Source organism: Pteropus medius, unplaced genomic scaffold (genome assembly GCF_902729225.1).
Source record: "Pteropus medius unplaced genomic scaffold, Ma_sr-lr_union100, whole genome shotgun sequence".
Classification (NCBI taxonomy): domain Eukaryota; kingdom Metazoa; phylum Chordata; class Mammalia; order Chiroptera; family Pteropodidae; genus Pteropus; species Pteropus medius.
This window is the reverse complement of record NW_024347788.1, coordinates 7,275,360-7,298,766: the sequence shown is the minus strand read 5'-3', so window position 1 is coordinate 7,298,766 and position 23,407 is coordinate 7,275,360. Positions and strand designations below refer to the sequence as shown.

General features: G+C 37.2%; 1 protein-coding gene across 6 annotated transcripts in view; it reads left to right on the top strand.

Moving 5' to 3' along the window:
- Nucleotides 1–23,407, top strand: part of VWA8 (von Willebrand factor A domain containing 8) — a 265,675-nt gene that overhangs the window by 14,315 nt on the left and 227,953 nt on the right. For all 6 annotated transcript variants that reach the window (XM_039877207.1, XM_039877209.1, XM_039877206.1 and 3 more), the window contains exons 3-4: nt 11,899–12,029; nt 15,329–15,439. In XM_039877207.1, the coding sequence (XP_039733141.1) occupies nt 11,899–12,029; nt 15,329–15,439 (242 nt within the window). The remainder of the gene's footprint in view (nt 1–11,898; nt 12,030–15,328; nt 15,440–23,407) is intronic.

The following is a 23,407-nucleotide window of genomic DNA, read 5'->3' as shown; positions in this document are numbered from 1 at the left end:
AGATTGCTCTGTGGCTGGGACTTCTCAGTAGATTCATTTATCATGCCAGTCTACACGTGGCCATTGTGAGTTTGTTAAAAGTTTACCTCGTTTATCCTGATACATCCATGGCACAGTCTTCCTGCCTCTGCCATTCCATCAGGGATGAAAACCAGCTCTAGGTCTCTCATCCCCTTGAAAGGGCTTATTACTTTTTAGAATTTAATTCATTGAGGTTTCTCTGTACCCTTAGCTGTATGATTAGTTTTTAAGAAACTGATCTTTGTAGATTAACTGGTTGTTAGGTTGGAAGTAAAATTCTCTTCTAGCTAAGTAGAAGCGGGAGTTATTTTTAATGATTTACCGGATATGCCTAATTATAACATTGTAATAGACAAGTTTTCTTTTCTGGAGTGAGACTAGTGACGTAATTCTTTTATTTTACTTATCTAGAGAAAAATTAACAAAATATATCTATTAAATCATACACAGCATAGGTACATAATAATTGAAAAAATCACTCATTTTTCTGATTTCTGGGTCTTTTCCTATTATGAATGTAGCTAACTTTTTACAAATAAACTCTGGAAGTGAGGAATAATATCCACTCTCAGTAGACAATAGGAAAACTTTTATATAGTCTGAGTTCTGTAGGGTAACAATTGGCTTGGTGGAGAAATTATGTTTAAAATTTTGTCTCTACTACTTTCCAGATGTGTGAATTTCATTTTCTTTCTTTCTTTTTTAGATGTGTTAATTTCTGTAGTCATTTAACTGCCCCGAGTCTCCTTGACTGTATGGGGATGATCATTTCAACCTCATGGATATATTGTAAGGATTAAATCAAATAGCGTATATGGAATACATAGGATAGCGGTCGGCACACGGTGCTCAATATTTGTGAGTCCCCAAAACAACCATTTTGCCAGTCTCCTGATCCTTGTTCCTCCTTTTCCTTTTCCATTATTCCATGCCTGTGACACTGTCGAGTGTGGGGATTTCTCAGGGCTGCTCTGGTTCTGCTTAGGAGGTGTGCTGGAAACATCTCTTCACATAGTCTTGCTCTTGAGGATGAATCCGGAAGACAGTTCATCTCGATTGGATTCTGGATTTGCTCTCGGGTTGTTTGCAGGGTCAGGAATGGTGGTGGACTCTTCGAACGAGCTTCAGTTTCCTTTCAGAGGCCTTTTCCATCTCAACTGGACGTGGAGCGCTCACTGCTGACAACTCGCAGCAGGGAAGTGCTGACCGTCCCTTCTTTCGGCAGCTAAGATCCACAGCCTCCTATCTGGAGTCCGCTGAAATGTTTTGCCACAAATGCTTAATCACTTGGGGGATCTTCTGATTAAGTGAGAGGAATAACAAGACTATACTAGCTTTAAGAATCCAAGGGATTTTAGTAGTAATATTAACTTTTAAACTTAATAACATAGGCTTTGAGTGAATATGTTTTTCCATTTTGCAAATGACCAAGGGGCATTACAGTGGTTGGCCCAGATCAAGCCCCAAAGTGTAAAAGGTATCTGTTTATAAATATAAGATAATTCCTATAAATTGTCACCAGAAATCCCCAGAAAAACGAAGAAAAACCCTCAACATTTTCTGGTTTAGATACTTTCAGTTTTTATCACTGTTTTTATATGTGTCTTATATAATCAAAATTTTTCATTTCTTTAGTGTTTGGTTATTAGTAGCTTAGCATTTATATGAAGAGAGTTTATGTTGAAAGCAGTTGGATGGTCCACAGACTCCAGGTGGCATTTTCTGTGCTTGCGGGTCATTCACCATCCTTCCCACCATGTTCACAGTACAATATCCTGATCCATATTGTTTGTCTATCGATGATGCATATGTTTTACCTAGTAGTAAGCTGTTACATAGTCGCTACTAGTCTTCCTTATGAACAACTGTTCCCATTTGTAAGGAAAAGACTGTTGGGAGTTTTGTTATCTTGAAGTAGGATAAGTGGCTGAGTTAAATCCACCAAGATCTTATGCATCCTCATAAGCATTATGTGGTTGCTACATACTGGTTGGACAGATGTCCTGCATACTATAACATGTTTTTATGCATCTATTTACTGTATTATGTTCAAACATTGTGCTCTTTCAACTTTTTTCTCCTTCTCTCAAGGACTGTTTCCAAAATGGGAAAATTGCAGTTCTCTGGCTTGCTATTACATGATTGATTAGACATTATGGGTTTTGATATAAGAAAACTTTGATGGATTTTTTCCCCCTCTTGGAGCTATTTAAAAACATATTCTGGAAATGATGTTTGAACTTCGGTAATATATTACTTTCCTTCCTGTATTTATGCTTCAGTTTAGCTTTTTGCCTTTTGGACATTTAATATTTTCAAATGAAACATAAAATGATAGGCTTTTGTCAAGGAAAGGAACTTTAGCAATTATCATCTCCGAAACTCATTTCGTAGCCAGAAAAGTAGGACCACAAGAAAGAGGTCCAAAGACTCATTAATTAGTAGCAAAGCCCAGATTTCCTGTCCGTTGGATTTCCCCTTTATAGTCTGCCGCAGTGTCTCTGGCTGCTTTTCTTTAAGTCTTGGAATGGGATGAAGAATGACATGTTAGAAAGATTTTAGAATTTAAAAGTGTGAAAGATTATTGAAAAATATTGAAATAGTTGAAGCATGACAATGCTGTTTTATTTCTATTTTTTCAAAGTTATTAATCAGAGCACTGAAAATCACCGTGGTCTTTTAGTGATGAAGAAATAAAAATCACAGTGTTGAAATATGAACATTGATATTCATATTTCACATAATGGTAGAAATCCTGCTAACTGGCCAATACCGTAGACTGGAATATTCTTAAGTGGGGTCTAAAGCACTATTCAAAACCTCAGGAAAGCAGCATTATCTCATCAAAGTAAAATTTCCTAAATCGGTGACCGTCTGAGATAATGAATGCTTATATTTTATAGTCAGTTGTCAACCTCTCACTCACGCTTCTGTGTTCACAGCGTTGGGCACAGCAGCCATCTTTCTAGCTGCACATCTGTGGTTCAGTACCTGGCATGTAATGGACACAGGAGCTGGACCGCTCTTCAATTGTTTTACTAGCTCGGTCTTTTCATCTCTCGCCTTGACCATTATAACTTCTAGTTATCATCTTACTCCCTAGTCTCTCAGCGGCAAGTGCTGAAGTGGAGAATTAAAGCTTTTTTGCCTTTCTGTACGAAAACCAAATCTCATGGCTTAGATGAAATCGGCACCTTTTGAAAAGAGGTTCCTTCATGTTTTTGTGCTTGAAGTTAAACTACATAAAATCAAAGCAGGTTATTTCCTCCAGGGTTGGCCTTATGAGGTGGTGCTCCAGGGTAGCAGCTTTCAATAGACGACTTTAAACCTGACCTCAGAGTGACGTTTCTGCGCCTTTATATAACCTTCTTGTTGCAGTCCATGGCCCAGTTATGTGTGAAGTTTACTGGACACACTGACCTCTCATGTAGGCAGTTAGGGCCCACAGAGGTTTTGCGCAAAGATTACAGCATTGTGCTCTTCAAATGGTGAGTGTTGGCATAAAGTCAACAGGTTGAGAGGTTTTTTGGGGGAAAAAAACCTTTTATCTTTAGTTTGTAAATAGTTTTAAGAGGTTTGAGAACCTCATCAACATCATAAATGACAGAACACCATGGAAAAAAACGACGTCATCTTTGTGTAAATGTAGGTAATGTGGAATAATCTTTGCAGCTACTTGTCGGTTTTAATGAATTAGTGACAAAGTTTACTGGAAGGCCTCTAGGAAGCTGATTACCTAAGATTCCCTTACTTAATAGGAGCTTGAAAAACAATCTGAGAGGCAAGGCCTTCAATGCTTAAGATTTCCCTTATTTTTAGTAGTTGTGCTAATTGCCTCTATTTTATGAGAATTTGAGAAAAGGATTTTGTCTGAGATTTCTTTAGATGTATTTTTAAGAATAGAGCCCTCCAAAGGAAGAGTCCCATCAACTTTTAAAGCCCTTTAAGGTGACCTGAAATCTCTAGTCTCTGCAGCAATCTTTATTCAGTGCCTAATTTTTCTTTAATCTTTCTCCCAGGCACCATGTTAAAGATGGCTCAACATTTTTTGATGCATTTTATTTTGTTTAATGACCATTGTTGCTTTCTGCAACTTTCATTGCAGATGTGCAGTTTTTGAGCTGTGTAATATGTTAAATAGGCTTTTTGGGACCTACCTGGTAATTTAGCCACCATTAATGACACTGTTTAAAGAGAAAATGAATTCACGTAGTAAACTTCTAACTTAAACATCGCATTTTTAATGTGTATGTAACACATGTGATAGACAGAGGATCAATACCCAAAATATACAAATATATCTTACAGATTATTGAGAAACATCATGTGGTCTAGTAAAAAACAGGCAGGATTTAAATAGGCTTGTCAGAGGAGATGAAATCCTAATAAGTGTATGAACATGTATTCTAACCCTATAGGGAGATACAAATTATACAGTAAGATAGAAATTTTCATACATCACCTGGGTCAAAATTTAAATGTATTATGATGTCCAGTACAAGGTTCCAGAGAAATGATGTTGTGTACATTACTTGTAGAAGCGTGAGTGCATATGACCTCTTTGGAAAGTAGCTATTACATGGTAGTAGCTATTAAAATAAAAAATATACATACCTTTCGGTATGGCAGTTTCATTTTAGGTTCTATCCGAAAAAAGCAGCACATAAAGAAGGATATTTGTACACAATATATATGGCAACATTTTGGTGTTTCTGGTAGTGGCAAAATCTAGAAGCTATCTGAGTACATCGATAGAGGAATGACTTAATAAATTATTGTATATCCATGTTTTGGAATCTTCCACAAATGTTAAAAACAAACATTAGATTTCTATCTATAGACCTAGAGGATGTCCATGTGATATCGTTAAGCAAAACTTACAGACTGCAGACTTGTATATAAAGTATGATACCATTTTTGTTTAAAAAAATTATTTCGAAACACCTCTTACAGGTGTTTTATATGTATGTCTACCTATATACAGAGAAAAGTGTGGAAGGATGCACTCCAGGCTCTTAGCTTGGCCTCCCTCTGGGGCATTGGCTGAAGAGTGGGGTTGGAAGAGGGAGGGGTCAAGAGAGATCACATACATTTTTTTTTTTTTACATTTTGGATTTTTTTCTTTGTTATAGTAAGCATGTATTAGCCAAACCTAATAAAAACCCCATGTTTAAAGTGAAGCTTTCATTCAAATAAACATTCATTATAAGTCCTAACTGCTTTTTCTGTGACCTGACTCATAAAAATAAAACGTCCACGCTTTATGTTTAAAAAATTTTGACTCGTTATGCAGGACCTGAAAATTGCTGGTTCTTCTGAGATGTGTTCATAATCAAAGGTCATTCCTTGGTCTCATTTTGTGTTTTTGATTGTCATTGTCTTGTCGTGAATGTGAGTAGCTATACTAAGACCAACAAAGATATTTTCAGTAAATTATCGTAATTTAGCAATACTTTAGAGAGAAACACTTTAGGGGGCTGAGTTGCAAATTGAATTTTGGATATTAAATTGTGATCTAAAGACCAGTCAAAACATTTTTATTTATTGTACCCATCATATTGCTACTTTCTCTATCACAATTCTTCCCTACTTCCAGTATGGCTATTATTACTTTGAAATATGGCTTTTTAAGAAATATATAACTTTTTGTTCCTATTAATAAAATAAAACACAGTCAGTACAGAAAATTTGTAAAACACTAAAAAAAAGGATAAAACCTAGCCTAATAAGAAAAGATATAAACCTAATAATAAACACTGTTAACATTTTAATATATTATTCTAATCTGTTTTAACAGTATTACTGAGTATGATTTACATATAACAATTTTCATATATTTAAAATGTACAATTTCATAAGTTTTGGCATATGTATATAACCATGAAACATCACTATAGTCAAAATACTAATAAAATAAATTTGTCACCTCCCCCAAAGCTTACTTGTGCCCTCGATACTGTCCCTAGTTCCTCTGGTCTCTGGGAATCACTGATCTTTATAAACTTATTTGGATTTTTTAGAATTTTCTGTAAATGGACTTATAATATATACTATTTTTGTCTAGTTTCTATCACTCAGCATAATTATTTTGAGATTCTTCCATGTCTTAATAGTTCATTTCTTTTTCTCGCTGAGTAGAATTCCATTGTATGGAAATAGTATAATTTGTTTATCCATTCACCTGTTGATGGACATTACTGTTACCATTTTGAGGCTTTTGAAATAAAGCTGCTCTGAACATTCATCTACAATTCTTTGTGTGGACATATGCTTTCTTTTTTCTTGTGTAAATACTGCACGTGAAATGGTCATATCACGTGGTAAGTGTTGAACTTTGTAAGAAACTGACATTCTGTTTTCCAGAGTGGTTGTATCATTTTGCATTTCCACCAGCAACATATACGAGTTCCAGTTCCTCCACATTCTTGCCAGCTCTTTGTATGGTCAGTCTCTTTAGCACCCTTTCATTCCCGGTTCTTACTGGCTGAGGGCTGGACGAGGTGCTTTCCCTGCAGTCCTCACAATAACCATATTCAGTAGGTATTATTCCCTCTCTTTTGAAAACAAGGAACCTTAGGTCTAGAAGATTCAGAATACTTGTCCAAGGACACTGAAAAGGACAGGATGAGAAATTACAATTAGGTCTGTTTGGCTTCAAAGACTTTTTCTTTCCATTATATGATGTTGCCTCTTGGAATACTTAGAAAATCTCACTATCTTGGAAGGATTTATTATAGTGGAATTTGAATGATGCATAATTTTTTGAAATTTTAATTTTAATGTTTACATATGTGACAAATTTGAGCTTGTGAAGGGAGAAAATTATAATTTAAGTTCTTTTAGTAGAATTATTTTAAAGTCCTTGAATATTTTTGAAACAAATATTGGCTAGAAATTGAATGAGGAATTTAGCCCAATATGAACCAGATGTTTTATTTTTACACAGAGAAGGAAATTATGGAATATAGGGTCAAGCTCCCTGGTGTTACAGGGACATGATTTTGTCATTGTGTGCACTCCTAGAAGGTAACATCTTGTGCCTGAACACTGAAGCTGGGGCTCTCTCTTGCGCCCTGGGCCGTGTCTATGTTAGGTTATGCAGGGTGATTTGGCGGTTGTTTTTGCAGATGTTCGTAATGTACAGTCTTACATCTTGTTTCTATTTCTGGAATGCTTTTAAGTCTGACTCATGTTTTCTTGAGGCCATCCTAAAAATACAGCTGGTTTCAAGATTAATGTAAAGTATACCACAGACACAGCAACGCGTGGTGCTCTCTCTCAGTAGTTTAATGCAGTTTCTTGACAAATATTTTCTTTGATGGAACACACTATACTAAAATATGAATAAGTGAAAATGGGATTTTTTTTTTTTTTGGAGAAGTGGGTCCTCTGATAGTATAATGTAAACAACAGAATGAATTTGAAATTTTAATAAAAAGAATTAAACATGATACCTTTGGTATCATCCAAAACCAAGAAATAGATTTAATGGCCAGACAAGCAAGTCCACTAAATTTGATGGAGCCTGTGAGGTCCATACTTAGACCCGAAGGTAGAGCCTGTTAAAAAGATCTTGAAGGGGCAGTAGGACATAATGGCTGGAGTGCAAGCTTTGGACTCAAACAGTTTAGGTCTAAATCTTGGTCTATGCAGTTATAACCCGTGGACAAATGATACCACTGTAAAAACTTTGTTTTTTTGTAAAATAGGAGTATTTAACAAATGCTTATATGGTACTTACTTCTAAATACCTCATTTAATCATCATAACAACTTTATAAGTAAGTCCATTTATCATATCCATTATACAGTAGAGAAACTCAGCCAGAGGGTTTAAATAACTGGTCAGATTACATAGGTAGTAAATAGCAGAACAGTTTGACTCGAGTCTATATCCTTACACACTATATAGTCTGCTACCTTCCAGGAATGTGAGATCTAGATGAGATACCGTATGAAAAATCATTTGTATCTTTACCTGGCACTTGACAGGAATGCAGTAAATTATAGCCACTGTTATTACTGTTGTCGAGGGCGGGTAAGAGAAGGGAGTAGAAGTCTTTGTGAAGTTCTAGCATAGACTAAGTCCAAGGCCACGGGATTCAGAAGGTGCTTATATAAATTAAAACTATGCAGACTTGAAATGTGCCAGACTTGAGAGCCTAGATATCTTGACATCAGAACTCAATCTAAAGGTGGAACTCACTCACTGCTGACTTGCCGCTCTGACAGATTCACCTTTCAGAAGGTGGAGAAACTGAGAGGAACTTTTTCCCTGGGCTTAATTGTGATTAAGTAGAAATATCTCATTAGTGGTGTGCAAGCAACAGAAACCTCGGAAAAAAATGCAGATGCAGACGCAGTATTTCTCAACAGGGTACCATTGGCATATTGGGTGGATGGGACTGTCGTAGACATTGCATTTAGCCTCCCTAAATGTCGGTAGTGTAGTGAATTATCCTTCATCACCAAAGTTTTGCAACAACTAACAGCACGCCAGACACTGCCAGATGCTCCAGCTGGGATAGAGTCGTGGCAGTCGGAACTGCCACTAGCTGGGAACCACTGTCGAACGGCAAGAGTAAGGAGGAGACTGCTGAGAGCAGTCGGATGTGCCACAGGCCAGGGCTTCTCATCACACAGGGAGGTCAGGCTGAGGAGAGGACACTCCCGGGAGCTTGCTCGCGATAATACACGACTCCCAGGGTTCCCGCTGTGAGAGACACCATGCCTTTCCCTGCTACATAAGAGGATACACTGGTGTACAGACTGCTCTGTGATGGTAGGGATAACCCTGATTCTTCTCCAGTCTGTTAAAAATAACAATAAATGATTTCTAAATCTCAGGATTGATTATCACTGACAACATGTGAGGGGCAGATCTCACATTTGATTCAGAACTTCTGCCTTCAACTTTAAAAGAAATCCTGAAAATGACCATAGTTCCACGGTCAAGGCGTTCAACACGGAATGGAACTATATAGAACGAAGTGGAGAACCTGTAATTATGAGTAGTTGTGAATAGTTATAAACAATAAAAGATAGGAGGAAGCCGAAGAGACCGACTTGGCTTTATCTTCTATAACCCTGGAAATTTCAAATTTTAAATAGTCAAGTCCAGGTAATGGCTGGCCAGGCACATTGCCAAAGTCGAACACGGAGAGCGACCCAGAACTGTAAGAATAGTGTAGAGAAGGCCTGTGGCCAAAGGAGGCTGAGATGTGTGAAAATGTAAAGATAAAGGACTCCAAATGTTAAGTTGTTAATGATACAGTTGATATTAGAGTTCAAGGAGAGGAAGTAGGTCCACAACATAGGGGACATCACTTAATTTACTGATGGAGAAGTTAGAGCTTCTTAACTCTTGTTTTGTTTCATTCACAGCAAGCGGACTGACTCATCTTGAAATAGAGTAGACCGTATGTCACAAAAATAGGTTTAACATGTACATGAATGTTCATAACATCATTATTGATAATAGCGAAAACGTGGAAATAACCCAAATGTCTATCGGTTGATGAACACATAAATAAAATGTGGTATACATCTATCCAATGGAAGATTATTCAGCAGTTAAAAAAATGAACTACTGATACATGCTACAACATGGATGTGCCTTGAACATATTAGGCTAAGTGAAATAAGCCAGTTACAAAAGACTGCATATTATAGGATTCAGTGTACATGAAATATCTAGAATAGGCAGATCTAGAAAGACAGAAAGATTAGTGGTTGCATAGGACCAGGGGAGATAAAGGATTGGGAGCCGATTGCTAAGGGGTATGGGGTTCCTTTTCGAAATAATGAAAGTGTTCTAAAATCGATTGTGGTAATGGTTGCTTTGAATATACTAAAAGCCATTAAATCATACCTTTAAATGGATGAATTGTATAATATATGAGTTATAGCTCAAATAAAATTGTTATTAAAAAGAAAAAAAAAAATGGGTTTAAGCCTGAAGGAAGAAGGACAGTAGCTAAGAGAACATCTGGTGGTTATAAATGAGGTTGACTGTCAAAGGCTCAGGTGAATTGTACCCTAGCAGTATAAGGCCCCTTGATAGATTCTCATATATAGTTCTTAGAGCAATGTTTCTTAATCTAGGACATTTTTCTCCAATTGTCTTTCCCAACCCTATGACATTTGAATACCATAAGTATACTGCGTATCTATCTATCTGTTTATGCATGATGGCCTTTTGGTGAACAACAGACCATTGTAATATCCGAGAATTTTTCTCAAGCCCCCTTCTAGGAACCAGTTTTTGTCCCCGCCCCCACGCAGGGAATGATTTCCTCCCCCTCTGCCCCATATATGTCCTAGAAGATTCACAGCGGGAGGATGGAAGCCAAGCCTGCCCTGGGGTGATGAGTCTCCTGCCTTTCAGACCGAGGCACTTGATGTCAGGAAATTATGAGATGCTTCATGTGACCCAGTAACATGACAAACCAACCAGTCTGCCCAAAACCTTGTCCTCGATCTTCTTAGCAGAAGAAAATGAGAAATTTGTATTTATTTTTTCCAATTATTATACGTTAGCTTTTGGGGGCAGGCAGGGGGACTACCTTAGTGATATCGTGCGGTCAGAGTGGGGTAAACAGCCCACCTTCATCCTCGGTATGGGTTCTAGTTTGATCCTTGAACTCTTTCATGACCTCACTGGGTGATTAAACAAAAATTTTAAAGCATAGAATAATCAAGACATAAATATGTACATATAAATATATGTGTGTGTGTTTATGTATAAAATGGAGTACAAGAATGAAACAAACACTGTAGCCCACACCCAGTCTAAGAACTAGACTCACCAATACCACTGAAGCCATCCGTGAGAATGAGCCATGCCCAGGTATCCATTATCCTGAATTTATCGTTCTCTTGCTTATTTGCTTTTTCAAGCACTGTATGTGTATGTATTTCTTCTAAAGAATGCAGTTTTTGCTAGCTTATTGAGCTTTATCAAGATAGTATCATATGTGATTTATTCTGAGACTTAATTTGTTTACCCAATATTATACCTTTTAAGAGTCAAACATATTGTTGGAAGCAGTGGTAGTTCATTACATTTTTGTTGTTATGTAATATTCTACTGCGTGTGTTTTATTCATCTCTTGTCTCCAGTTTTACTTTGAACGACACTGCTATGAATATTCTATATCTCTCCTGATGTACAAGGCGAGAGTTTTTCTTATGTACTTAGAGATGCACTTGCTGGGTCACTGGGTGATTTACAAATGAGCAAACACAAGTTAATTGTATTAATTCAGACGTTTTAGAAAATGTTTTGGCAGAGGATGAGCAGATTAACAGGTGATTTAATAGTAGACTTAGTCTTCTATTCCCAGAAGAGTTGGCGTAGAGCAGACTTAAATTCTAAAGAAGTCATTTAAAGTCTTCATCAAACTATGAAATTTGAGATCTCACAACCCATTGCCAACTTACGTTATAATATAGTTTTCTTAAGTTTTCTAGACTACAATAATCGTTAATTGTCTGGGAGGATTTAATCATAGCTCCTTTTTAGAACAAAATGATTGGGCCTTAAAACTGTGATAAAGTAATGATACTGTTCCTCATATCATCCTTGAAAATCACTTCTATTCCTTCCATGACACAGGTTATCGTTCAAATGTTTTAATAAGCTTTTACATGTTAGATTATGTGATATCATACACTTTGTCCTGTTTTAATATTGATAATGATGGTTTTATTGCAAAACATTGTGAAAATTTACCAGGTGTATGTATCAATGTATGTGTATATACATGTATTTGAATGTATTTTAATATAATATACTATCTTCACTTATTGCTTGGAGGTTTATATTATATGTAGTAGTCTGATTTGGATTTAATTTAATTTTTTTTCCTCCTTAAAGTTTCAGACTCTCTGGCTCAATCTGTAATTCAGCATCTGAGATGGATAATGCAGAAGGATCTTTTGGGGCAAGATGTCTTTCTAATAGGACCTCCCGGGCCTCTTCGACGCTCTATTGCTATGCAGTACCTGGTAAGCAGTCAATTCCTATGCATTCTAAGACTCTTAACTTTGATAAGTTATGTTGTAAAAACAGGGGTCCCCAACCCCCAGGCCGTGGACTGGTACCGGTCCTATTAAAAGCCGGGCCGCACAGCAGGAGGTGAGCTGCCAGCAAGCCAGCGAAGCTTCATCTGTGTTTGCAGCCGCTCCCCAGCGCCAGCATCAGCGCCTCAGCTCTACCTCAGATCATCAGGCATTCGATTCCCCTAGGAGCATCAGGCCCTGGTGCCAAAAAGATTGGGGACCGCCGTTGTAAAATAAATCAAGATTAAGAATTTATAAAAATATCAGGATTAGCCATTACTTGAAAAAAATTGTTAATTTTACTTGAAAAAAATTGTTAATGTTGAAGAATGATTTGTTTACATAAAGAGTTTAGAATAGTTATTTGGGAAGAAAATGTGTATTTGCCTTTCACAGCTTTAGCCAATTCTTGCTGTAACTAGAAAGTCCTCCACTTCCAGTGGAAAAGAAATGTAAATTCAGTCAATGAGCAGCAAATAGAATCAGCAACTCTGAAATTACAAAACAAAACTTAGTTTTATACTACTTAGGGAACATCTGTTTATCTCAGATCCACATTTTTAAAAGCCAGATAATTTTTTTTACTTTTTGAGGTTAAGTGACCTTTAAGGGAGCCTAAGGTTTATAGGTATTTCTTATGTGTTACACATCCTTTTTTTTTTTTTAATAGAAGAGAAAGCACGTTCATTAAATAACTCACTCAGGCTTTGTCAGCTAGTCAATAATGGAGCTAGACTTCAAATCTCATTAGTTTCCTTTTCCCGACATGTCATCTCAAATCTTTACAGTTCTCTGAGCACGGCTGTGATGTGAGTTGAAATATTCAATTCTCAACCCCAAGTAAAAAAATTTACAAGACTTTTTTCTACCGTGTTGTCAGCATTAATAGGCAGTGCTCTAGTGATTAGAGGGAAAATTCTATCAGATGACGTTGTTTTATTCTGAAGATACTTTTTAGGATAAAAAGGAAAACCTTACTTAAAACTTCCTTGTGTTACTTGACATTAAAGAATTAATTTCTATGCTTTTGAAATATAGGTCACATACTCTTCTATGTCAGTGGTGAATTTATTTTGGTACTTCTAAAATCCTGTAGGGCAGGAATCACAATACAGTGAACAAGTCAGAACCTCACTGCCTCTAGCCCATACCTTTCATATCTTTTGTTCACAGAAGCAGTTTGTGAGGTGTAATGTGCCATTGTGTGCGTTGTGTCCTCACTGTGTTAATGTACAAGGCCAACGTGTGTTGTTTGAGAATGCAGAGCCAGCTACTGAGGATCCCTGATTTGGAATCTCTTTAATTTTAAGATGTGCACCCCCCTACCTGGCTCATTTCGAAGACCACAGTATCTCACTTTGCTTTTATTTCTGGAAAGACTTTAAAGCTTGTTCAGAAGGAATGTGGAATGACAACCATCACGCTGGTTCAAAAATGCAACAAAAGTCTGTAAGCATGAAGCCTGCATCTTAAAACAAAACAAAACTTTAAATTGTGAAATAGAACTGTGGCAGCTTTAGGATGTGAAAATACACATAAAAAACCTTACTGGCCTGAACTGCCTTGCAGACTCTGCCGTGGGCACCATTGCCGTGCAATACAAGGGCCTATGCTCAGTGCTAGCCACAGTGGGTTAGTTTTTTAAAGGCAGAAATTTGGGGGCAAACCTGCTGAATGAATGAGAAATTAAGTAGAAGTAATTTGATAGTTGTGTTCATATTTAACTCCTATAAAAAGAGTTAAGTAGATAACACAAAAGCACAGCAGACCACTGCGGCCGCCTCCACCCGCTGCTCTGGAGCTGTGAGCGAGCTTGCTCAGAACGCCTCTGTCAGGAGCGGCTGCAGAGACTCTGGTGCTTGTCTTGGCTGATGACAATCTTGGGATGAAGCTGTCAGGGCCGAGGATCGTATCCTCGCTGTGCAGTTCAGGGTATTACTGTGGTACCTTTTAGTGGTAAGGGGCATGCGTCACTTTGTCAACCAGTGTGAGAGGGTTTTTCGGTGAGTGTGATCACGTTCAGCCAATCCATGACACAGACGTGAAGGTCCAGTGATGTGTTTCAGAAGCAAGAAGGAGGTATCTGGCAAAAGAGAACTTGCTCCTTTACTCCAAAGCTGTGCTCTCACAGGCAGTTCATTCTTACTTAGAAAAGCATCATTTGGGATCACCATATCTTCGCCACTGCGATATGTGTTTTCTCTATTTGAAATATTTTTCTTCTTTCCATAAAAACTTAAATTTATGAGTGCATGGGAACAGGCACAGTTTTTAAAAATAATGACAACAATAATATATTTTTATTAATATCACACGGAGATGCGGTGGAGAAAAAGGTCTCTTTTCTGGAGTATAAAGAAATGAGATGAACGGGCATGCAAATAACGAGCATTAATGGCGTGCTCATTCAGCTTTTTTCTTTACACTCCAGTAAATTCATTTGTTTTCCCTGTTTAGTAAAAACCTCATATGCCTAATTTGATTGGAGAATATCACTGTTTTTAATTCAACATTGTAATAAATCAAGGGTAATGTTAAAAACTTCTACATAGTTGTTACATGTAAGCAACATGACTTTTGGGATGGGTAAATTATTCTAAAAGAAATGGTTTCTGCATATGTGTTTTTTTTGTGTGTGAAATAATTCTTTTTTTTCCTTCTCCTCCTCCCTCTCCCCTTCCTCTTTTTCATCATTTTTTTTCTTCTTTTCCTTCCTGAACAGCTATGTTTGTGTCTCTCCCTTCTGTTGACCTCCCTGTTGGTATTAATCTTATTTTCACACTTGGTAGAGTACCTAACATATTGCATACAGTTGGTAAACATTGGCTAATTAAATGAATTAATTTAAATCATTCTTTTAAAAAAAAGATGAACATTACTTGCAGAAATGGCTATCATTTGGGAGAAAACCAAGTAGCCTAATTATTGCTCATGATATTTGAAAAGAATTCTATAGGAGACATTAAGATTTATAAGATCCAATTGTGACTATTATTGCTTAAATAGTAAATAATTATTAAGTGGTAAATTACAGGGTGCAGTAGCAGTAGAGCTCTGAGGAGAGAGACATACATGTTTCGATTAACGCTCAATTTATTGTATTTTTTTTGCAAAACTGAGGCTCGAAAATGTTTTAATTCAGAATTACATCTAAATGCCCTTCTCCAGGGCAGGGGCATCATCAGCTCCAGAGCATGCTGGGAATTTGATTTTACTGTGGAACAATTTCGCTCTCTGCCCTACAGGAGCTGACCAAACGGGAGGTAGAGTACATCTCCTTGTCAAGGGACACCACGGAGAGCGACCTCAAGCAGCGCCGAGAGATCCGTGCGGGCTCAGCTTTCTACATCGACCAGGCGAGTCCTCACGACGCGCAACACGGGACGGGGTGCTCGCGGTCTACACGGCGCTGATTGTTAAAGTAGAAAGGGAGTAGCTTTTGTAGCAGTGACAGATAGATGCACTGTGCTCTCTTCAGACGGATTCGATGTAGGTTTTTGGTTTTTCTGTTCTTGGAAAATGTCTTCCTGATTTAGTACGAAATCAGAAACTAGATGAAATCAAAGGTTCTGAAATGTTGGTTAAAGATCACGATGCTGATTTCTTAATTTTCAGTTACTTTCTACTACCTGCCTATAGAAATTTGATATTTTTAAAAAAGAATGCTTAAATGACGGTGGAAGAACTGGCTTCGTACGGTAGAGCACGGATTTAAAAACATTTTTCGATTGAATTTTATATTTGGATTGATTGTTGCAATGTAAACAGTTGGAAAGAGAAAGTGGATTTTTATATGTTTGTAATTTTAAAGACAGCTTAAAACTGGCTATTTAGAAATTTCAGAAATTGAGTTTTTATGTAACTGAATTTATTGATTAAGATTTACTTCTTGAAACAAATTATTGAGATGAAACTCTGTAATATACCTTCGTGCCATTCTAAAAATCATATTTTCATATATCTATTTTACCAGTTTATAAAATGTTTAAAGTGCTACATAAATGTATGGTAGTATTTCATACTTTTATGGTTTCTTGGGGAATCCTACCCATTATGAATACCAGTTATTTAGGAAGTTGTGCTGCATTAACACCTTCAAAACCTGTGACCGAGGTGTACAAATGTTTTTATTCTCTAAGTTGCTTCAGACTATTTATTGAGATTGTATCTGATTTTCATAGTTTTTCTTCTATCTCATTTCCTGGCAGTTAATATTCCTTACTGTTGGTTCATAATCAGATCCTATCCGTTTTTTGCTTAAAGCCACGCAATCTCATCACACCTAGAATAAAATCCAGACCCTTTCATATGGCCTACAACACCTTACAGGACTTGATCTTATCCACTTCATCTTCTTCCCCCTTTGCTTTGCTTTCCGTGCTCCAGTTATAGTGGCCTTGCTCTCTTAAAAAGAGACCAAATGCTTTCCAGCCTCAGAGCCTTTGCTCTGTATTATCTTCTCCTAGATCTGCGTATCGCTGCCACCTCATCATTCAGATTATAAATTCTGGGAACATTTTAGCTAAAGTAGTCACTGACCTTGCCCACCCCATTCCGTGTACCGTGCTGTCATATTACATAGTGTAATCTTCAGAGCACCTATCACTCTCTGGATTGGCCTAATTATTTCTTTGTTTTTATGTTTATTGTCTGTCTTCCCCACTAGAATGTAAGGATCTTGCTTATCTCTGGCACCAGAAACTGTCTGGAATATACTTGGCACTTATACTTGATGATAGATTTCTCCTTGGATAATCAACCTCATTAAATTTTAAGGAAGTTAAGAGTAAATGAGCTCTGGATGAGACCAGGGGGCTTTCCAGTGGAAAAGATACCTTTCTTTTTGATATCTGTTTTGAGTCATCAGAATGAATAATACTCATCTGAATTCTTCATGGATGGAAGTTGCCAGTTGATTACCTGCTGGTCATATGTTTGTTAGACTAAAAGATCTTTATATTTATTTTATTGAGAATTTTTTACTTATTTAATAGTCTTAACTATTGACTTTGATATCTTGGATCAAGAGAGATGCGGTGTCTTCATTTCCTGTCAGGCGACGCCTCTAACCTAGATGGGCCAGTGAAGGTGAAAAATATTTGTGGCCACCTGGTGGGTGCTGGGAGAGAAGTTTGGGGTTTTCAGTGTGGTCGGCATTGTGTGCACATTTGAGTGATGTCCAAGTAATTACGAAATGACATTTTAGCTGAACACCTTGGCAAAACTCCCAAAGCCCAGTTGGGGGTCATGGCCATCGACCACTGCTTATTTTCATGCAGGATTAAGGATGATTGATGAGGTTAGACTCGACTGCTACTCTCCAAGGTCACAAGTAGGTTAATAATTCTGTCATGGAGAATTTGTATTTTCTTTCAAAATAATGATTATTTTTTTTGATTAATCAAGTCACAAATGCTCAGTTTCTAGATTATATAATATAGTACTTATTAATTAACAAGTATTTATTGAGATGACTGCTATGTGTTGGGCACTATCTAGGTGCAGTGAACAAAAGAAACAGATTCTTTTCATCATAGAGCCTGTGTTTTAGTGGGAAAAACGAAAGAAACATCGTAAGGAAGGATAGTACAATAAATGCTAAGAGCACATGGAAGAGTATAAAAATTACTGCTCATTTTCTTCTCCCGTCAAGACCAACAGTGTGAATATTTTCTGAATTTCTCTCTATCGTGTCTATATGCATATTTATTTAATCATATATAATTTTTACAAAATGCTGTATACGTGTATACAAAGTTTTATAGTCTTTTTTAAGAACCTGGTATTTGATCAGAAGCACCTTCCTGTGACATGAGATATTCCTCAAAAATATGATTTTTAGTGTCCAAATAGTATTTTATCAAATACATATGACATTATTTATTTAACATTCCCATTTTATCCACATTTTTATGTTGTAGGTCATTTGGGTTCTTTCTAAATTTTCACTATTATGAATAACCCTTTGGTGAATGTCATACCAATCTGTATCTTGTTATTATTTCCGATTACTTTTTTAGATTTCAATACTAGAAATATAATTACTAATCAAAAGGTCTGGACGTTTTCAAGAGTCTTGATATGTATTTATTGACAAATTGCTTTCAAGGAAGGCTAGTCTAACTCATACTCTCTTCAGTGCACTATGAGATCGCCTCATGGATTCTTGTCAACACTGAGTGTTTCTGAGTATGTACTTTGCCAAATTGATAGGCCTTAATGTGCGTTAAAATTATTAACCAGCTTTAATCCTTTTTATGTTTATTGGCTATTGCTTCTATAAGATGTCAATGAATTGAGCTGGTACAAAAAAGGAGAGAGGTGCTGATTAAATAAGTTACAGTCTGTTAAGAAAACGTTGAAATTTATACCATGCTTGTGTATGTAAATATTTCCCATAACTTAGATACTAGTTGATATGAAGGTCATTTAAATATTTTTTATGCAATTACTTTGGTAAGCAGATTATACATTACTTTTAAAGAAGAAGAATTGGTTAAAGAACAGAAATATGAAATTTTATATGACCAATAATTATGACACCCATGGAGAAATAGGAGACTAAGATAATTTTGCTACCATATTAGTTTTCATTTGCCTCAGAAGATAACAATATATGAAAAAGCCTAAATCACCGATATTCTAACCCTTTAAAAATCTTTTACTATCCTCATTTTTCTTACTTTACTTATTGTCATTCTCATTATTAATTCTGTTTATCGCCATATGACTCCAAAGAGAGGACTTTAAGTCAATATACAGTTGCCTGGATTACTCAAATATGTGCCAATATAAATTAGCTCAGCTACAAATAAATTAGTTTTCATGTCCGACTGACAGGAGACTCTCTTTATTCCTAAGATAAAAAAGCCAAGATGGGGAATTTCAAATGATTTTAACTATTTTAAGCCAGGAACTCTCTTTTCACATTTGTACCTTGTTAACTTGTTTGACACAATACTGTGAAGTTCTATGATATACAATATATATATTTACTATTAAATATAAAAATGCACTTTAAACAGTTACATAACATTTTAATGTATTCTGTTTTGGATTATTCTTGATTCTCTCTTAGTATTAGAAAAAGTAAGGATTAACTTTTTTAATGCACTGCCTAAATATTACAACAGGTCATCAAAAGCAACTCTTAATAAATTAAGTAACAGTGCCATTGACCAGAAAATAAGATTTTTTTATCTTGTCTAAATTCCTCTTACTTATTTTAGCAAATAGAGAAAAACTTTTACTTGTAAACTTTATCCCATTTGTGGATGCTGAAGCCACTTTCCACATGTAACCACTATTAAAAATTACAAAGCTGTCTTATCTTCATTCTTAAATTAAGTTTTTGGAATTTGGAAAGTGTCTCCTGTAGAAGCGAGGCTGTTGAGAGTGGCTGAAGTCGGTATTTGCACCAGATCCTTTGCAGCCATATTGTTATGTTCCTGATTGTCACTTGGACAGTTGGAAAAAGTCTGTCTGTGTTTACTCTGGGCGCTGTGTTAGTCACAACCCAGGCCTTGGCTGCTTATCATGTTGCCATTTTACACAGGTAAACTCTTACCTACTCACATAATGTTAACTGTTTGGCAGATTTGTATAATTTACTTAAAAAATCAAGAGAGATAGAAAGAACTTTTACTGGGGTCCTCTGTTGTGCCAGGTGCATTCAGTTCCCAAAACAGCCGTAGGAGGGAGCTGACTTCCCCGATTTGTAGGTGAAGTGTCAGAGTCTTAGAGGGCCATGATCATGCAGCTGATAAATGGCAGTGGTGGGGTTTAAACCAGGATTGGTCGATTCCGGAGTTTCGGTTTCTTCTTCCATTTTCCTCTGCGTCTCTGGAAGAGCAGAGATGATGTCAGGGACGACGGCAATGACTGCAGGATGGTCGTGTTCATAGTAACAGCAGTCTGTTTGAAGGCTTGCTGTGCACCCCCAGGCTCCCTCACTCAGTCTTCAGCATAGTCTGTGAGATAAGCGCGTAGTCAGCGTAGCTTTACAAAAGGGAGGCTCAGAGAGGTAAACCAGCTGCCTGCAAGCACGCGCAGCAGGTGAGTGCTAGAATGACCAAAGTCAGTCCGGTCCTTTTCTGATATTTTAGAATAAAGAACTCGAAATGTAATTTTCCCCCATTTTACTTTGGCTTCCTCAGTGCTATTACAGTGTAGCCATTTGGAGTAATTGGAAGCTTTTTGGAGTCTATTTTCATTAAATCATAGCTATCTTAATAAAAGTTTATATTTTAATAGGTTCGCGAGCTTTACATTTTTTCCAGTACTGCTTTGACTCATAAACAGTGACGTCGTGCGGTACCCCTTGAGGATACTCTCATTTAGGAAATGAGGACACAGACCTCCAGATTAATCGTTTGCCTTAGGTCTTGTATCAGATCAGAAGCAAATCTGGAACAGGGACTTAGCTTTTGATTTTAGGTCATGCAGCTGCTTTTCACTTGAAATCCTTTGTGTCCACATGTTGGGCCGTTAAAGCTGCGACACGAGATGGTTTGTCCAGAAGGATCGTGCTGGAGAAAATTAGGTCTCTGGCAGCTCCATAGCTTGAAGGCAGGAAAGGGTCTTTCTGGTTGATCTGCTTTGAGAAGTGATGACTAGTATTCATTCCACACAAAATATGTGTGTGCACTGCTCCTTTCTTTTTCTATGCTTACACTAAAAAATTTATACCACGATTATTTCATTTAAGAACCTGTATAGAAAATTTTTGAAACATGTAGCCTAAACCTTCCATGCTGACAGTTCAACTTGTTCTCTTCTGTTCTCATACAAGTGTGGGCATAGAGAACTCACATCCTTCCTATCAAACTTCTTCCTAAACTTACACAACAGCATCTTTTAACTAAGTGGTTACATTTTTATTCCATAAACATGGAAAGCCCGCGGTGAGCCAGTGTTGTACCAGTCTGCGTAAAGGACAGGATTCTCACCAGCTGAAGACATCTATGGGAAAACTAGGAAAACGTCAGTGTTGTGTTTCCACACGCAGGTGCCGAGCAAACAGGGGGCAGGGGCGTCGGTGCAAGGAGGGAGGATGTTTGAGCCTCGGATGGGCACAAACTTATAGCACTTTTTTCTCTCGACCATCTCCAGTTAAGTCTGAGATCACAGTATATATAGTGCAGTACATTGTTGATAGATTATAGTGCTGAGTGGATTTGCTAGTCAGCCATTTTTAATATTCTTCTTTACGGATGTTATCAGATTGCATTAATAAAGTTTGGCAATACTGGCGAAAGTATTTTAATCATTTTATAATCTGTTTTAAGGACGAATCAGGAAGCAAGACGATACTGAAATAGTAACTAGTATTTTTTTCTATAAATTCAGTGATTCACATTTTGTTACCAAAGAGCATTTTCTTAAGGTTTCCTCCTTTAGCCAGTATTGTTGCCTACATATAACATTTTTAATTTGCATACACTCTGGGTCTAAAACCATATAAGCAATTTGAGATTTGAGAGAAATCTTCAAAATCTTGGATGATCCTTTGCATGTCAATTTTATTTTCATTTTATTTACCTAAAAAAATTATACTCATTATACATTTATAATGTCCTTTTTATATTCTTGTCTTTGTATCCAATTGCACTATAAAGTATCTATTCTCATTGCCACTTAAAATTGTTTGTACCACAAATAATTTAACATTAAATTAATAAGAACAAAGCTTGGGAGGATTTAAAAAATATTCTTAAATAAAGTTGAGATAAATGATATAATTATGGGTCTTACTGTTGAAATAGACTTTAAAGATGTCACGATTTAGTCATTATAACTTCCAGCAGCTAGAATGCCATTGCCTGAAGGATAACTGAAGATAGAGATATGGTGCCCGCTCCCGTTAGCTCTTCCAGTAAAAAAGCGGGAAGTAAATGAAGGCTTCCATTGGGATGCTGGCAGTGAGAGTGGAAAGAGGTGATGGATACATAAGGTATTTAGAGGTTACACTTACACTGTTCGAGGAATCGGAAGTAATGAATCCTCGGGGATGGGAGAATAAATTACACTTCAATCGAAATGGACATCAGTTTAGGGAAGAAGTCGTGAGCTTGATTTGATTCAGCACGTTGAGTTTGAACATCCATACAGAGATGTTAAAAAGGAATTTGGAAGTATGCGTATGGAGCTCAGGAGACAGGCTAGGATCACAGGGCATGTTCTTCAAGCATAATAAAATAAAGAAAATTAGAGCGCCGTATGTAGTCCATGATGTGGTGCCTGCCGTGCAGTGGGTGCTTAATGAGCAAATGAGGGTCTGTGGGGGTAGCTTAGATCTTCGCCAGTGAAATAACTGATAAAAAAGGGGGGGTGAAATGGTTAAGGGTAGAACCCTGTGAAATGCTTGCTTCGTAGAGGACAGGAGGTGAAGGAAGGGCCTGGGAAAGGAAGGGGAGAATGAATTTAGTTAATGTCCAAGACAGAAGATGAAGCACAAGAGAGGATCAAAGGAAGAGGGTTGAAGAAAAGGAGAACATGAAGATCAAGAAAAAGCCTGATTTGGTTATTGGTGCTTCGAAGTGAGCAGTTTCAGTAAAATAAGGGTGATGGGAGCTTATTAGAGGCAGCGCATTTTCAAGGGGATAAAGGAAAGGATAAAGAGACGATATGAAGAGTTATCAGGAGGCTGTAGGTTTTCTTAAAGTTACAGACATTTTTGTAGAAGGGAAGGAATTTGAAGATGCAAATAAGAGATGGCATAGTTGCTGGAAGAAGAATTCGGAGGAGGTGGGAGGAGATGCCACTAGCTCTAAGTAGAAAGGGCTAGCCTCGGTGGTAGGCTGAGCGACACCTTGTCCAAGGCGGACATCAGGAGAGCAGAAAGATGAAGACCCAGAGGGACTGTGATGGAGTCGGGGTGAGTCATGGAGTCTCGGTTCAGGTGCCTTTAATCATCGTAGCAAAGTCCTGGGCAAGGCCACGGGAAGGGGCTGAAGGAGACCTCGGAAGCTTGGCTTGGCAATGGCTATTACGAAGGACGAAGGCAAAACTCTCATGAACGATGCAAATTTGCAGTGGCTTCTCCTCGAGATTATCACAGATCAATCTAGATCGTAATAGAGCAAATGGGAGGAGCTTCAGGTTGTGGTAACTTAGTTTTTTTAAGTTATGAGCTGTGCTGTCTTGGAGTAAATAGATTCTTGTGAAAGAAAGCTTAATTGAAACCTTGGCTGAAACATGGAATTTTCAGAAGAAGTAGTTTGTGTTTTGATTTCAAATAGTCTCAGAAACTATTTTTATGGCTTTGTCCTTTATATACCTAGCAAAAATGAGAACTTTTTTTCTGTTCTTTAGAAACAGCTAAA